General features: G+C 33.8%; 1 protein-coding gene across 1 annotated transcript; it reads right to left on the reverse strand.

Annotated features, from left to right (window-relative positions):
• Positions 1 to 2,335: 2,335 nt before the first annotated feature.
• Positions 2,336 to 15,789, reverse strand: LOC111055092 (26S proteasome non-ATPase regulatory subunit 12). The gene is made up of 7 exons (XM_039434161.1): positions 15,639 to 15,789; positions 14,613 to 14,794; positions 8,125 to 8,361; positions 6,403 to 6,543; positions 5,719 to 5,855; positions 4,602 to 4,826; positions 2,336 to 2,810 (listed from the first exon to the last, which is right to left on the reverse strand). Exons 2-7 carry the CDS (start codon positions 14,778 to 14,780, stop codon positions 2,351 to 2,353), a joined length of 1,368 nt encoding a protein of 455 aa, XP_039290095.1. The 5' UTR covers positions 14,781 to 14,794; positions 15,639 to 15,789; the 3' UTR covers positions 2,336 to 2,350.
• Positions 15,790 to 16,673: the final 884 nt, after the last annotated feature.

The raw sequence follows: 16,673 nt of genomic DNA on the forward strand, positions 1-16,673 counted from the left end.
TTTGTTCTTTGATTCAGAAATTATCTTGTCATTCTTATTTCTTCTGATAGTCTCTAGTTTGTCCCTAAACTCTTTTTTTGTTTCTCTTATATTGTATTTTTATGTCATTATTACCAGTAACAAGGTAAGCGCTGTACAACAGATCACAGGTGTTCTTTATAGCGAGCAGTTCTAGATTGTAAACCTTACTGGGTTTGGGAGCAGTTGATTTAATTTTAAGTATTTTCAATGGAAAAGCTGTATCTACTATTTTTTTCAATGTATCTAGAAAGAATGACGTTTTCAATTCTAAATTATTCTCTACATACAAACTAGTCCAATTCATTTCAAATAAAATATTTTGGAAAACTGAAATGTTATTATCGTTTATGTGCCGTATTGTCTTCGTTTTATTAATATTTCCTTTCGTCTGTTTAGTGGAGAGAGTATTCCTGATAACCAGACCCCAATGGTCAGAAAACCATGTTCTCACAACTTCACATGTAAATGAATTCTCAGGAATCGTAGTTACAATGTTATCAATACATGTCCCTCCATTTAATGCATTGGGCCTAGTTATACTATTGAAACCCACCCTGAGACCAAATGAAACTAGAAGCTCTTTTAACCCTTTAATATTATTATCATCACTCATGAAATCAAAATTGAAGTCTGCACATAAAATAAGTCTGTCAGTGTATTTGAAGGCATTTTCCAATACCCCACTTAGTCTTTCCAAGCCGATTTATGGAACCGCCATATTGAATGCAACTTTATTTTTTCAAATAGGAAGGTGGTCATGCGATACATGATTTCCATACGGAATTTCAAGAAAAAAATGAACGGTGAAAACAGCACATCGATATCTCAAACCGTTTAGAAGATATACATATTATTAATCAATTCCATCTATGTATTTCATTTCTGATTTGCATGGTATTGATTAATAATGTGAATATCTTCCATATCTTTTAAACGGTTTGATATATCGATGTGCAGTTTTCGCAATTAATTTTGTCTTGAAATTCTCTATTGAAATCATGTATCGTATGACAACCTTCCTATTTAAAAAAAAAGTTGCATTAAAAATGGCGGATACAAGATGGCGAACAAGATTTTAAAGTCATAGTAAAGTAGTATTTTCAATTCGATTAGGATCCCCAATCACACCCACCGTCAAATTACCTTTGTGTATGAGATATTAAGCCGTTCTCAGACTTTTCACCCACCCTGTAGAACTCTTATATAGAGCTGTCTAAAATATAGCTGTATATCAAAAACTTGCAAATCTTGAAAAATGAGGCCAGTTGGATAGCGACAATCTCGCCTGTGAAAGGTTTTGATTATGGCTTGTAGCGCTATCACCACTGGCTCCATACGAGGAGGCACCACTACAAGCTATAATACCGTACATAAGAACAGATTGAATATAATGTATAGTTCACCTAGATAGCGGTGAAGTTGACAATGTTTATGTTCTGAGAACACGGTGAATGGTTCGAAGTGGTAAATTGTGACTAGCGATAAAAAGGCCCGCGTGCTACGGGAACCATTTTGACAGTAAATGTTCCAAAATCCAGTTACCGGTAAGGAAATCCTGCCTCACCTCCTGACCGTGGTGCATTCACAATTTACCACATCGTAGAGCTCTCATTGGTCGATAGGATGAACCGTCTAGATCCATGGTCTATCTTGGCATAGCCACAGAATACATAACCAAAAAAATTATTTTTGATAACCATTGATGATTAATTTCTTCTGTATAAAATATTTGAGAGTGATGAATTTATTTATTTATACATTGATAGATATAATATCATTCTCAACTATGAATGATTGGTGAAGGAACAACAGGCTTGAAGCCCAAAACTGTTCATTTCCCAAATTTAGATAGAAATTGTCCAAAAATAGGTTATGTTTACTATTTTTGTCCAATTTTTATTTGCCAAAAACAAAATACAAAAAAGCTTTACAAAAAATAAATATAAGTATATGTATATATATTTTGAGTCCAAAATATTTATAAACTAGGAATTTAGAATTTAGGAAAGTTGAAAACCAAATTAAATAAGAATACTTTACTAAATCATCACTAATAACTGGAAAATACTGTATTAATAATTGAAAATTTTAAAACGTGAAAAAAAACTCAAACTTACTCCTAAAACAACAGATGTCTATGGAAGAAGTGCACACTTTGCTAGAAGGTAAGTTAGTACAGCAGTCTTTGTTCATTTACGCAGCTAGTAAACGACAAACGCAGCTAGTAAACTGAAAATTGACTTCAAAAGTTCGAAACGAAGATTTTGAAGTGGCGTGCCATGAGAAAAAGTGGTTTTGCACCATTCACGTGACATTTAACAAGCTACCACTAGAACTGGAACAATTTACTAATTAGCGTGTTTCCAGAAACTACCCATTGCATACGAGGAGGCTCCACCCCAATAATACCGTACATAATACCAGCTTGAATACATACCTTGATAGCGGTAAAGTTGACAATACCGGCGGGCCGGTCGGTCTTGGCCAGGATGGTCTTGCTGACCACCATGGAGCTGAGGAACTCCTCGGCCTGATCGACGGGCAGATCGAGCAGCTCGGACATGCGCTTGAGGGTGATGCGCGTGTAGTACTTGGCCATGACGCGGATGTTGTGCTCGACGACGCGACTCTTCAGGTCCTTCCAGTGCTTCTGGCCGTCGTCGCTGGTCGGCTTGAACACCTCGGTGGCGACCACATCCTGCGAACCGAACTTCAGCTCCTTTTCGTAGGCCTCCACCAGACCCGACCACTTGATCAGCTCGGGGTTCGTGAATAGGTTCAGTAGTTCCCTGCAAGAAAAAACAGTGATCGTTGTATATGATTACATTGAAAATCTTAAGTAAAATCCAAACTATCATAAGTATCCTATGTATAATAGATTGATAGGGTTTATGTGAATTAACCGAAATTAATAATGCACAGTTTTCTTAGTATTTGGAGTGGATAGGTGGCTTATAGACAGGGGAAATAGAGACAGAAGGTTACTTGCAGCGAGTTTCTGTCTGCGAGGATGCCAGTCTTGAGGAATGTGTTGAAAGTGTGGCTATGCCGGGGACGCATGTCTACGCAGGACGCTCCTGCATGGCTGGGTTCTCAACTCAGGAATAAAGAGTCCCACACTAAATGCATTCTATCTATGCGTAAATGCATTCTGCCGTACTTTATGGAAGAAGAAGGTGCATTCTATTAGGTAACCCAATTCATTATGTTGGAGCTTGAAACCTCAGCTTGAAATCCAAACTTGAAAGAATATAGACAAATCAACACTAAAATATAACTACTAAGAAGAAATGAAAATGACACATGCTTCGAAGCAAGTTGAACTTCTACTATCAAAACGTACCTATTTTAAACATAACAAAGTTACTCATCCAATCATATTGATTTTCTACTTTCCAATACAAGAACTTCACACAACACTCTTTTCAATAACGATACTTCACCCTCAAAACATAGTGGCTGGTTGATATCGCAAGGATAATGGGCCATATGAATAAAAACAGAGCATATGTACATGAACATGAGCATGGAGCATAAGGTTTTGCTCATGAGCATTAGGTAGAAGCATAAGCATTTGCTCATTTTTATATGAATAAGCTTCACCTTATACTCCTGAACTCTGGAGGAAATGCTCACGTATTTTAATGATTTTTCATCAGCTGATTCGCCTTAGTGGCCTTTCTTTGTTTTTATAGTGAAAGATTAGAATGTGCTACTCACGTAAGCGCTAAATATGCAAGTATAGATACCGCTTGTGTTTGGTCGTCTGCTCTGTTCTCTTATCTATGAATTGAGTTTTAGGTTAGTTGAGTTCTGAATTTTGAAATAATAGCGTGAAAAAATTTCATCTCTATAATAATCTTATAATTTCAATAGCCTTCTTATAATCGTCTACACTCTAATCTTCTTAAATGCATATTTCCTATTCTGTGATGGATATCTTTATATCGGATAACAATCTTTTTTATTTTATTCTTTTGTAGGAATAATGGTGATATATATCATGGTTGAATCTAAAAAGAGTTTTATAGTTCTCAACTATTGGTTGTGAACGTAGGCCTATCTGGTATAGTTTCCTCTTACTCACACGAATTCGTTGAGCCATTTTACTTTGAGCAAAAGGTGAAAAGCTGCCCCAGACTAGACTCACCTTTTTTGAAGCATTTGCTTCAAAAGTTGAGCAAATGCTCTAGTTTATCCATACAATTTTGAGCATAAGCTTTTCCTTTTGAGCAAATGCTCTATTTTTTTGATGAGCATGAGCAAAAGGTTTTGCTCATATTTATTCATAGAATATTAAGCATATGCTCAATATTTTAGAAGTATAAGCAAATGCTCAACTTTATTCATATGGCCCAATAGATTTAAAGGTTTGCCAGCTTCCATGGAAACCCATTAGTACCATTCTACTGCGATGATTTTTCTAAAATAACATCAATGAGCTCTTTATCTATCCATATGCTTACCTATACATAAGCATTCTAAATATAAGGGTTATTTAATGAATGAAGCAGTACATATTTTGAGGAAGATGTTATAGTGATTCGACATTAATGAATACATTTATCAGTTTCGCTCACTTATAAGTAGTGATTTCGGCCAATGTTTTGTCCTGCAGCACTCTGTGAGTGAGGTCGTGTTGCTCGTTGTCGAACGGTGACAGTATCAGATAGAGAACAACGTTCTGCAAAACAAGATGGCGCTGCTTCTCATCGGCCTGTATCACAGGTGTGTCCAGAATGGCGCGATAATGCTTGCAGATAGCCAGGTACGATCCCTCATGTTGATCCAGCTTTATCATTAGCCTGAAAATTATACAAACTTGTTGAATAATCACTTTTCTTTAAATTTACAATTGAAAATGGGTCGAAGAGTTAAAAGTAGTTGTGTTGTGATAGAATACAGGGAACTTGATAATTTTTTAGTGTTTCAATAAACTTGTTGAATATACATAGTTGTGTTTGACATAGTCTACATCGAGGCAACTATTTAGTTGCCCGAGAGGAAAAATTTGTCACATTAATAAACAGCACCGTTCACACAAAAGGTGACTATTTAGTTGCCTGACCTAAATGTATAACACAGTTGAATTGAATTCAGTAATCAGTTACACTGTTTGGGGTAGTTCGTTCCAGGCAACACAGATATTAAGAATGCAAATATTGACAAAGTAATGATGGAAGAGTCCATCCGTATAAGTTGTAGACCTTATTTTAAAGATTCAATTATTATCCCACTACCAAGCCTAATAGCTATTTTTTTACGCGCAGTTGTAGAAAAACATATTTTCAATCTCTCTGCTTTATTGATGGATGTAGGGATGAATTCAGTAACGGTGAGGTGATCCAACCGCATAATACTTGAAGCAGATGAAACTAATACAGACATCTTACTAGTATTTTGTATTATAAGGAGGAGTAGAGTTCTGGTCTTACCATTTACACCTCATTGTCAGTATAATTATCTGAACTTATGTACTGGGGATGAATTGTAGTTAAAATTGAGAAAAACCTTTCAAATGAATGTGGTTACTCTGATGGAGAACTCTTTTCTCATCACAGCCTAGCACGAATAAAACGTATAGTGATGCTGCGAGTTTAATAAGAAATTACAGTATTTCAAGCTACTGACAAATTCATATGCCTCTTTAATAGGCGATCAGCAAATAGTACAAAATGAAATGAGAAATTAACTCACCTATAATACTTCAACTTCAATTCATGAGTGTTGGGGTCTTCAAAGAACTTGGCATTGACCTTCTTTGAAATAATTTGTGTTCTTATGTAATCTTTCTTTGCTAAGCAGAGCCTCATCTGTTCGAGGATGAGTTCAACCTGAAAATATAGTTCAACAAACAAATAATTATTGATAATTGATAATAATAAAATAATTCAATTAGAGTTATTAATAATTCTTTATAAATACTAAAGTAAATTCGTATGGCTTTTGTTGGTGGGGAGTCCTTTGCGGGAAGGTGAAGTCCCTTTCTTCATAAATAAATTATTATTATATTCTTTTATTTGAATGACTACAAGTATAATGGTAATAATATGAATACAAGTACCTAAAGTTTATAATTTGAAAACCTAATTATCTATCAAATTAAAATAATAAAACATTATGTTAATAGGTACAGCCTTCAGCAGTAAAGAGACAATGTCAATTATAGGCCTATAAGTTCCTGCATAAAGAAGGTATAGCATAAGTTTAATTTTATTATTCTATTTTGATAGCATAAACTATTATAGGTATAGCTTATGCTTCCTTCTCTCTATGGTTTCGGGTACAATGAATATGAACAAATGATTAATTGAGAAAATCCATTCATTATGGATTCACTCGAAAGCTCACAGAATAAATACAAATCAATAACTTAATAACCTTCTCTTTCTTTTCCATTGATCCATAAGTTTCCATTTGTAGCTCTTGAATGATATTTGCAGCTTCCAGGACATTTCCTTCTGCTTCTTTCATCATCGCGAGTTTGTAAGTTAGTCTAGCTCGTTCGCATTCAACGTAGATCTGTAAATAAAAGTTGAGAATATAAAAATGGTCGCCTGGAAAAATTATAGAAAATTGTTTCATTCGAATGAAGAACATGAATCTTATTACCTGGAAAGATAATATAAAATTGAAAAATTTGCTCCATTGATAACTCTGTTGTCATAGATGGTTCAGTCACAAGAAAGAGGTCAGCTGCTCTTAAGTCGCTATAAGATACATTTTCTTACTGGAGATAATAGCCTCCTATAGGTAATTGATCATTATTCATTATCAACAATTAATATCAGTTCAGATTACCGGGATAACTAGATCTACTATAGAAGGCTGTGGAAATGGAAGTGCCAAAACTGTCACTCAATGCAAAAGATTTCCACTTCGTTTATAACTGGCATCTCACTACATGTTTTGTAATAAATGGATGAAACATCTATTTAATGGTATTTTTCTTTTCCTATTTTATATTGTATTTTACTTTTTTCTTTTATAATCATTTTTATCATAGTAATTATGTTTTTTTGTGGGACAAATAAAGATTTGAATTTGATTTGAAACAAGCGGTGAAATGAATAAGAAGTACTGAATAAAAAGACATGATGCTGCCAAACACAGATTTGTTAAAAATCGATATACCGGTTCGGTTGTTACACCATTATCAATCTCTGGTAAACTGATAATAGTGTAACAACCGAAACTGGTATCTAGATTTTTTTATAAATCTGAGGTTAGACAACATCTAGTCTTTTCATTCTGTATGGATAACTACCACAATATCACCTTCACAACTACTCAGAAAGTAAATAAGAAGTCGTTCTTCTGTGTAACAACATTACATGTTTGGAGAGCATGAACTTTTCATCAGAATTTGGGAGAGAAATTGTACAAGCTCAGCCTAGTTTTTACTCCATGGTCATAATAATATTATGATTAGGCCTATAGAGTTTTGCACAATAAATGAATAGATAAAATAAATAGGCTAGGTGAAGAAGTGTATAATCTGTGTATAATCTATATATGAGTATCTAATATATATATGACAGTGATTGTTTTGTGATATTTCCTCTTATATTAATAAGAACAATATGAAAACTTGTAGTACCCTTTATTATTTAAAATATTACAAAGACTAGTTTCGACCATAACTTAGGTCATTTTCAAGTTGCTCTTATTACCTGACGATATCCATGTATTGTGTAAAATGCTCATGACAATAAAGAATGAATTGAATTGAGTGTGAAATGTAAGTGAGTAGAATTTATTTGTTTTATTTAGGACTGTAAATCTTTGAATATATGACACATTTACGAATGTGATACAAATGTGAATGTGTATAAAATGTGACACAAACCTACATTATAAATTGTATAAATTTATGAGATTTATTAAATGTATTTCTATCTAAATTTGGGAAGGAACAGTTTTGGGCTTTAAGCCTGTTGTTCATTTCCCAATCATTCATAGTTGAGAATGATATTGTAACCTATACCTATGTATAATTGGAATAAGAACAGTTTTGGGCATAAGCCTTTTGAGCCATATCAGAAGTTATAATTATACAATATTATGAGTTGGATAAATGAATTTAAGAAGCACAGTACTCACTTTCCCCTCAGTGACGGTGCGCAGAGTATCGATCAGCTTGAGTTTGAGCTCCTTGGAGGGCATGGCGTCCACATAGATGCAGCACTCCTGCACCATTTTGGCGACGGCTTGCTTCAGCTGCGAGCGACGCTTAGTGAGAAGAACAATGTGCTCGTTCAGCGCATTCCAGTTCTTGGCTTGGTAGCAGATCTGACAGATGGCTACCAGCACTCGACCAGTTGATACCATATCTGCTCCCTTTAAACACAAGAGAACAATAATTATAGTTTAAAAGTAGTTTAAAAACTGAATTCAAAGACAGCCAGGTAGCAAATTTGACAGATAGTAACAAGCACTCTGCTAGTCGACACCATATCTGCTCCCTATTAACACAAAATAACAATATGTTAGAGTCTAACCTTTGGGATTGTTATTCGTAATTAGTTCACAAATAAATATCTAGAAGAAAATACAAGGTTTCTCACGAAAGGTGTAACAGCGAAGACTATACCGGGTTTCCCACGAAGAGGTTAACACGTTTGATTTTATATTACGTGCCCATTCATTTACCGAACTTTTTTAAATTTACACAGTTTACAAAGTAGGTTCTAAAAATATTCTGAGAGAATTTCAACTCCCTATCCTTTGTAGAAAAAAATGGCAGCATATTGAAAAACTATACTTTAAAAATATTAAAAAGGTGTTATTGGTTTTATAAAATATTTTTATTGTTGCACTTTAGGGCAATATAACTTTTGAATAAAACAACTAGGACAAGGACTAATAAAAAAACCTTGAAATTCCAAAATTATTGGAATTGAAACCCATCCACAGCAACACACTGATAACAGCGCTTAAGAAATAATTAGTATGCTCCTACAAAGAAACTCCGTGGCATCCGGAGAAGTTCCTCTTATATTGATCGTTTTAGTTCCACATCATTATTGAATTTATGGGTAGCCTAGCCTATAAACTTTCTCTCTCAAGTAACCTCATAAAAAGTAGTCATAAACAGTTAAATCTGGTGATCGGGGTGGCCAATGGGTCATTCCATGTCAAATCAACACACTTTGAATAAAAATTTTATCTTACCATCTCAGATTCTGATGAAATTTGGTATACTCACTAAGGGTCATAAAACTAAGAAAAATACCAAGTTTGAACATTTTTAGACGAACGGTTTTCAAAATATGACTATGTCAACTTATCGAAAAAACGCCAAAAATCAGTAAACATTCTTTTTTGAAATCGCTCTAGCAGCGGTCCTAATCAAGATAGAGGGCTGGGAATGGTGTCATTTTGCAGCATTTTCTATGCTCTTTCTTTTGATATGCAACACTATGAGGGTTATTCTAAAAAAATTTGTCAAAATACTAATTAAAATTTAAATTAACATTTTTTTCAAAAAGTACATAATTGAAAAATTCCAAATTTTCACAACTATTTAGAACTATTATTGATATAATGGTGCAATATAAATGTGGGACAATAATGGGTTCATTGCCAAAAAAAAATTATCTAGAGGCTGTTTCCTAAAAATCACTCTTTTCTAGCATAACAGTTATAATATCATTTGCATGGAATGTCGTATTTCAATTTTTTTAAAATACTATTTTTTATATCCACTCAAGGTATTATTTTGATAACAAAGCATATAATAAGTACGGTAGGCTACCAATAACACAATATCCAAGTATTATAATATTATTTCATGATATGCAGGAGAAAATTAGTTTTAATTGTTTTGATTAGTTTCAATAAGTGATTACTCATTTTGTAAATGACACAACATTTTTCTCTCTCACGGGCCTGTCTGTACTGGCTAAAAGCATGTTGGAACATGCTCAGTTATTTGCTACTTGCGTACGGTAGCTGCTTGTTGTTGTAGCCTCATTCAATGTCTAGCTGTTGATGAATGCAGTTGTGTCTTCATTCAATGTGGACATTCAGTGAAAAGATTTTATATACCGTACCATATTAATCGAAAGTTGAGCTATATAATTCAATTTAACAAAACTATACTCAAACTATTATTTTATATTTCATCATAATGGACTCTAATAAGTGCAGTGTTATTCGAGTGCAGTGTTGTAATCCATTTAAGAAACCAAATCATTCTATTAGAGACAGAAAAAAATTAAGAAGTACCACATCATGAATGATTGAATTATTACCAGAAATACCCAACGGCTCTGTGATATGTGATAGTTGTAGAAAAAACCTAACAAAGTTGAAAAAAGCCGAAGAAGAAGAAAAAAAGAAGAAAAAGAAGAAGAAGAAGATTCGTCCGGACCCGAGGTAAACATAACAAACAATGACCCAAACTTCTCTGCAACATCAACAGTCGTCCAAACATTAAACGCTTCACTTCATGAACTAGGTGAGTCCCCAATCAATAAAAAGAAAATTTCTTCTAAGAACTATGCTAGAACAAAAAAAAGTACAGAAAATCTCCTCATCAATGAAACGAAAACTATTTGTTGCTGCTGAAACTTCATCAGATAGTGATTCTGATATTAATGAACTAGTTCTGCAAAACTTGAAAATTAATTTTTTAAATTGCAATAGCAGAGCAAAAAAGCTAATGATTCTTACAAGTTTGCCTGAAACTTGGAGTATACGAAAAATAATGAAGGAATTTAATGCTCCTAATTACATTGTTCGACAATCAAAAAATCTGTTGAAAGAAAAAGGATTTATGGAAGGTCCAAACCCAAAACCAGGTAAAGGTTTACCAATAGATACAGTCACTGCAGTACATTCATTTTATGAAAATGATGAAGTTAGTAGGTTAATGCCTGGTATCAAAGATTGTGTTACAGTTGTAAAACCAAATGGAAATAAATCAAAAAGACTTATTTTGTGTAATCTGAAAGAGGCATACACACTTTTCAAGGATAAGTTCCCAACGATCAAAATCGGTTTCTCTAAATTTGCTGAGTTGAGACCTAAATATTGCATATTAGCTGGACAGAGTGGTACACATTCAGTATGTGTCTGCACAACTCACCAAAACGTCAAGTTGATGATAGAAAATACAAAACTGAAGACAATTACAGATGGTGAGATACAAAATTACAAACAATGTATCGCATTAATGATTTGTAACCCATCAACAATTGAATGTAATATGGGAGATTGTCAATATTGCCCAGGAGAGACAGCAATACGAAACATGTTACAAAATTCATTTGATGAAAATTTGATTGAAGAAGTTCAATTCCGACAGTGGGTGTCAGTTGACCGGTGTAATCTGGAAATAGTCCAGAAATCTTCTGAAGAATTTGTTGTTTTATTTTGTAGTAAGATGGCCTCTTTGATCAAGCATGACTTCATTGCTAAGCAACAAACAGCATTCCTCAACTCCAAAAAAGATACTCTTAGTGAATCAGAATTTATTGTTACATGTGATTTCTCAGAGAATTACAGTATAGTTCTACAGGATGAAGCGCAGAGTTACCACTGGACAAGCCAACAGATTACTATACACCCTTTTGTCATATACTACAGAAAGGAAGACATAATTGAGCATCTGAGCTTTGTCATTGTTTCTGATTGTCTGGAGCACAATACTATTGCTGTATACACCTTCATACTTAAGAAACAAGTTTCAAGTGCTTCCAAAAAAGATTTATTATTTTTCTGACGGTTCTGCAGCTCAGTATAAGAATAAGAAGAATTTTCTTAATCTATGCCTACATGAGGAGGATTTCAAGATTAAAGCTGAGTGGCACTTTTCAGCCACAGCACATGGAAAAGGACCTTGTGACGGAGTAGGAGGTACAATTAAAAGACTGGCAGCTCGTGCAAGTTTGCAAAGGCCATATGACAAACAGATACAAACCCCTCGAGACCTGTATGAATGGGCAGTAAGTAATATAACTAAGGTAGATTTTGCCTATTCATCACAAGAAGATTACACGGCTTCAGATTCCTTCTTGAAAACTCGTTTTGAAAAAGCATTGACAATAAAAGGAACCCAGGGATTTCATGCATTCATTCCTATCTCTGAGTCAAAGGTATTTGTAAAAAGCTTTTCAAATGATGTACTGGGTTGGGAAAAAGAGGTTACAACAACACCTGACAAACCAAAGTTGAAGGACATATCAGGCTATGTCACAGCTGTGTATGACAAAAACTGGTGGCTTGGTTACATTTTAGAAAAAAATGAAGAACTTGATGAAGTGAAAATAACTTTCCTACATCCATGTGGACCAGCAAAATCATTCTCCTATCCTAAACATGCGGATGTCTTGTGGGTATCAGTCGCGGATGTTCTTTACAAGGTGAATCCATCTACTCCAACTGGAAGAACATATAGTCTGATAGAAAATGACATCAACAAAACACAAATGGCTTTAATAAAATTAAATCAGTGAAGTGAAGAAAGACATTTCTTGGGCATATTGGTTTCAATGCAAGACTAAATTTTGCTTTCAGGTTAGTATTTATTCATATTTAAAATGTAAGTTTAGAATGAAACATTGAAGGTATTATAATCATACTGTTTAGCTACAAAGGACTAGTTTGCATTGTTAAAGAAACATTCTGTATTTTTAAACACAAAATAAGTTACAGCAAAAAAAGTATTACATAGTAGGTAGGATAAGGTGATTTTTGAAAAACGAACTTTAGAAATATTTTTTTGACAATGAACCCATTATTGTCCCACATTTATATTGCACCATTATATCAATAATAGTTCTAAATAGTTGTGAAAATTTGGAATTTTTCAATTATGTACTTTTTGAAAAAAATGTTAATTTAAATTTTAATTAGTATTTTGACAAATTTTTTTTAGAATAACCCTCATAGTGTTGCATATCAAAAGAAAGAGCATAGAAAATGCTGCAAAATGACACCATTCCCAGCCCTCTATCTTGATTAGGACCGCTGCTAGAGCGATTTCAAAAAAGAATGTTTACTGATTTTTGGCGTTTTTTCGATAAGTTGACATAGTCATATTTTGAAAACCGTTCGTCTAAAAATGTTCAAACTTGGTATTTTTCTTAGTTTTAGGACCCTCAGTGAGTGTACCAAATTTCATCAAAATCTGAGATGGTAAGATGAAATTTTTATTCAAAGTGTGTTGATTTGACATGGAATGACCCCAATCTAAAAAATCACTTCCATGACCAATCCAACGGCCATGAAATTTGTCATTTTGTAATATGCTTAACATGATTTGCGAAATGAGGTGGAGCACCATCTTGTTGGAAGATTGCTTGATCCATTTCTGGTACCATCAAATGAGCCAAGACTACTGCAACTTAGTAGACAAGTAAGATAATAACTCATGAAAGTAGTAAGCGAATTGGTAAAATTTTTCATATCCCGCGATTTTGTTTCTACGAATGGTAGGGAACTAAAATTTTCCCATATAAATAAAAATAAATAAATAGAAAACTATGAGTCAAAATCTAATTCTAAGGATATGGTTGGGAAGAGTTAGGAAGAAATTTCAAATAAGATTCATGAAAGCCTAATTTGGTTTGAACGCTCATAGAAAGTTCAAAAACATCAATCAAAGGAACGAACTATATGAATGAAATTGGAAAAGATCGATGTGAGAAAATTTTGTTGGGAATTTTTTGTTGCAAATTTTATGTAGAATATATGTTATTCGACTGTTACACCTTTCGTGGGACTCTTATTCGACATGGGTTGCTGATGTTCTGATGCTGGAAAAGAGGGCTGTAAGAATCATAACAGGCAACGACCATCTTGCCCACTGTAAGCCCATATTTGCTCGCCTTGATGTACTGACGGTCTCTAGCCATTACATCCTCCTGTGCTTGATGTATGTCAAGAAAATACAACATACTCTAGCTGCCCGTAGTGACATCCACTACAACAGCTCTACCTTGGTGAGCTGTTGGATGTCCCCAGGAGACGCCTCCACCGATCACAGGCTAGTTACAGGATTTCTGACCTGAAATTCTTCAACCTAATAGTGTGAAGCAATTGGATGAGGCCGCCTTCAGGAGAACTGTCCGGAAGAAGCTGAGTGACAAGGCATATTACAGTGTAAATGAATTCATGGGTGATAAATTGGATTGTTACTGGAAGCGGCTTAAAGACGAATAGAGAGGCTTTTTGAAGGAGGTCAAGGCTCTAAATGAGCTGTAGCGCCAAGGAGTGAGTAAGTAAATACTGAAAGCGGTCACTGGATCGCTGCGATCTGAATGATTACATTATGTGGTTAATTGCATGTTTTGAGTTTTTTGACGCCATCGATCCACAAGTGTGGGTAATGGATGAAGCAGAAGGTATAAAAGGTACAGTGAGAGATTTATGAATTTCAACATGTATTGAACCTATTATATGCTTAGGCCTACTACTGTTATGGATAAATAAAACTAAGTTCTAGGACAACCATTCTTGAAAGTGGTAAATTTCCTTAATCTGAGATTTTAGAAGTTTTTCAAGCCTTTGAAGACTACTTCTAATCTGATAAAACTGTAAATTATAATAATGGAATAGTAATATATAATTATTATATTACTCACTGTTCTGGTTTGCTTTTCTAAAGATAGAAGTGCGTCCAAAGCGTCGTGGATCTTTCCTTCTGCAGCCATTTTCTTGCAAAGCGGAATTTTTTCGTCGCATGTGTCAGAGTAATCTACCTCCATCTTGACAACTTGTCCTCCTTCCACTGCTGCGAATGTTTCCGCCATTTTAAAAGAGGGTTCTGAAAGTGAATATTTTTATAAAATATCAACATAAGAAAAGATTGGTTGAGTTAAAAAAAAGGTTGGTTACGTTCAGATAATTTTAGGTTGGTCTATAAACATGGTTGGTTGGGTTCAGAAATATAACTTACTCAAAAACTTTTGAATGAATTTGTGTGTCTAGATCGAAGTCAATTCTGAAGTAAATTAAACTTTAGTTTATGTTGATTGTACCTTGTGCTAGTCATTCATAAGCTAAGTAGATTTATTTTCTAATACTGTAATACCGTTAACAAATTAGCCTAATGTTCAGAGTTTTAATCATGACCAAGTTCTAAAATTCTTGCTTTGCCAGCCTACAGAATTAGGCTTTAAAAGAATTGAATGGACAACAAATATTTCGCCGGATTCAGACCACTAACCTAGAAGAAACTGTAGGCCTACTTACCTAATAAACTTTTGCACTTATTAAATTTTACTATTAAAATACCTGAATTCGAGTTTTTAAAAGAAACAGTACTCATAATATTTATTAAAAAATAAATAAAGTACGTTAAGTCTACCAATCAATCTCAATATAAAAAATATCAAATCAACTAGCAACTAAACTTAAATGTGAGAATAGCAATTATAACTACCAATTCAACATTGAAAAAATTATTTGAAAAATAATAAAGACAATTAGTTGATCATTATATTCATACATCAAAAATATAAAATAACACTTCTATGAAGAATCATAAAAATGAGGTTATATTTTGAAATGCACAGTCATGATAAATTTGAATATACATTGAGTACATAATCCTAGTAAAATAATAAATAATGCAGGATTGGAAAAATACTTTTTTTTAAATTACTTACAATATATTAATATTTTAAAATAATTATAAAGATCACAAACAAAATGTTCAGAAAATGATTCGTCACTCAAAAGCGACAAGCAAAGCAGCTTACAAACTCGAAATCTTCTTGTTCATTTTTCTTTTTTTGTTCCACTCCACGATTTTGGTAGCACTGGCTTTTGCTAAATAGAGCTGCTTTGAAAAGGAGTATGTAACTACGCTACAAAAGTGGTATAATTAATTGCTCAGTCTTGAGTGATTGGCTTTTTAAAGTGCTCGAAGGCTCACCTACAAAGAGCTACTGACAAAGCTGCAGGTAGGAACTTCATGAAATGAGAAAGCCAAATAGGAAGGGAGAAGTTGAAATTTCAAGTAGCAGTAGCATATAGCAACCCCTTATCAATAGTAAATCATATAGTGAGGTCCACGTTATAATGGCAGTGAAGAAAGATAGAAGAAAAACGTTGCCAATTCTCTCCATTTTGCCATGACTGTACACAGCTATTACTCAATCGAGTCGCCTAAGAAACGCGAATTTCACTAGCAGACTTTGGTAGCGGAAACAGTGATAAGACAAAGCTACCAACTAAACCTGGTAACCGCTACTGTAGCGGATGGATAGCGGTTCTTGTTAGCTGTTACCTTTTTATCACTTCCTATTCCTACTTAACCGCGAATTTTTAATTTCAATCACGAGTTTCATACATTGCGAATTATATTAATTTACTAGGAATAAATTTGTTTGATGGATGAATTACGAGACTAAAATTTTGATAAAATGATAAAATATGCTGTTACGACCATGCTGGAATGAACAAAATTTGGCTGACAAAATTGATCTTTTGATAATTATTGAGATTTAGTTTTTCAAATGCCAGGTTCGATTATTATTTTCATCAAGCTACAAAATTAGCCTACTTCATCAAATAAAATTTAATGATGGTAGCTGATTCCTAGATAAATAATATCCTTCCTTATTTATCCAGCATATTGTTGAATTGAAAATTAGAAAGATCTAAGCAAGTAAATAAATAAAATTATATTTTAAAAATAA

This window comes from Nilaparvata lugens, chromosome 8 (genome assembly GCF_014356525.2).
Source record: "Nilaparvata lugens isolate BPH chromosome 8, ASM1435652v1, whole genome shotgun sequence".
NCBI lineage: Eukaryota > Metazoa > Arthropoda > Insecta > Hemiptera > Delphacidae > Nilaparvata > Nilaparvata lugens.

Excerpts from the sequence above, each read along its gene's own strand:
- LOC111055092 (XM_039434161.1), bottom strand. The coding sequence starts at position 14,780 with ATGGCGGAAACATTCGCAGCAGTGGAAGGAGGACAAGTTGTCAAGATG. Across the intron at positions 5,856-6,402 it reads CAATGGAAAAGAAAGAGAAG|GTTGAACTCATCCTCGAACA; the intron begins GTTATTAAGTTA and ends CTATATTTTCAG. Across the intron at positions 2,811-4,601 it reads GCCGAAATCACTACTTATAA|GGAACTACTGAACCTATTCA; the intron begins GTGAGCGAAACT and ends TTTTTCTTGCAG.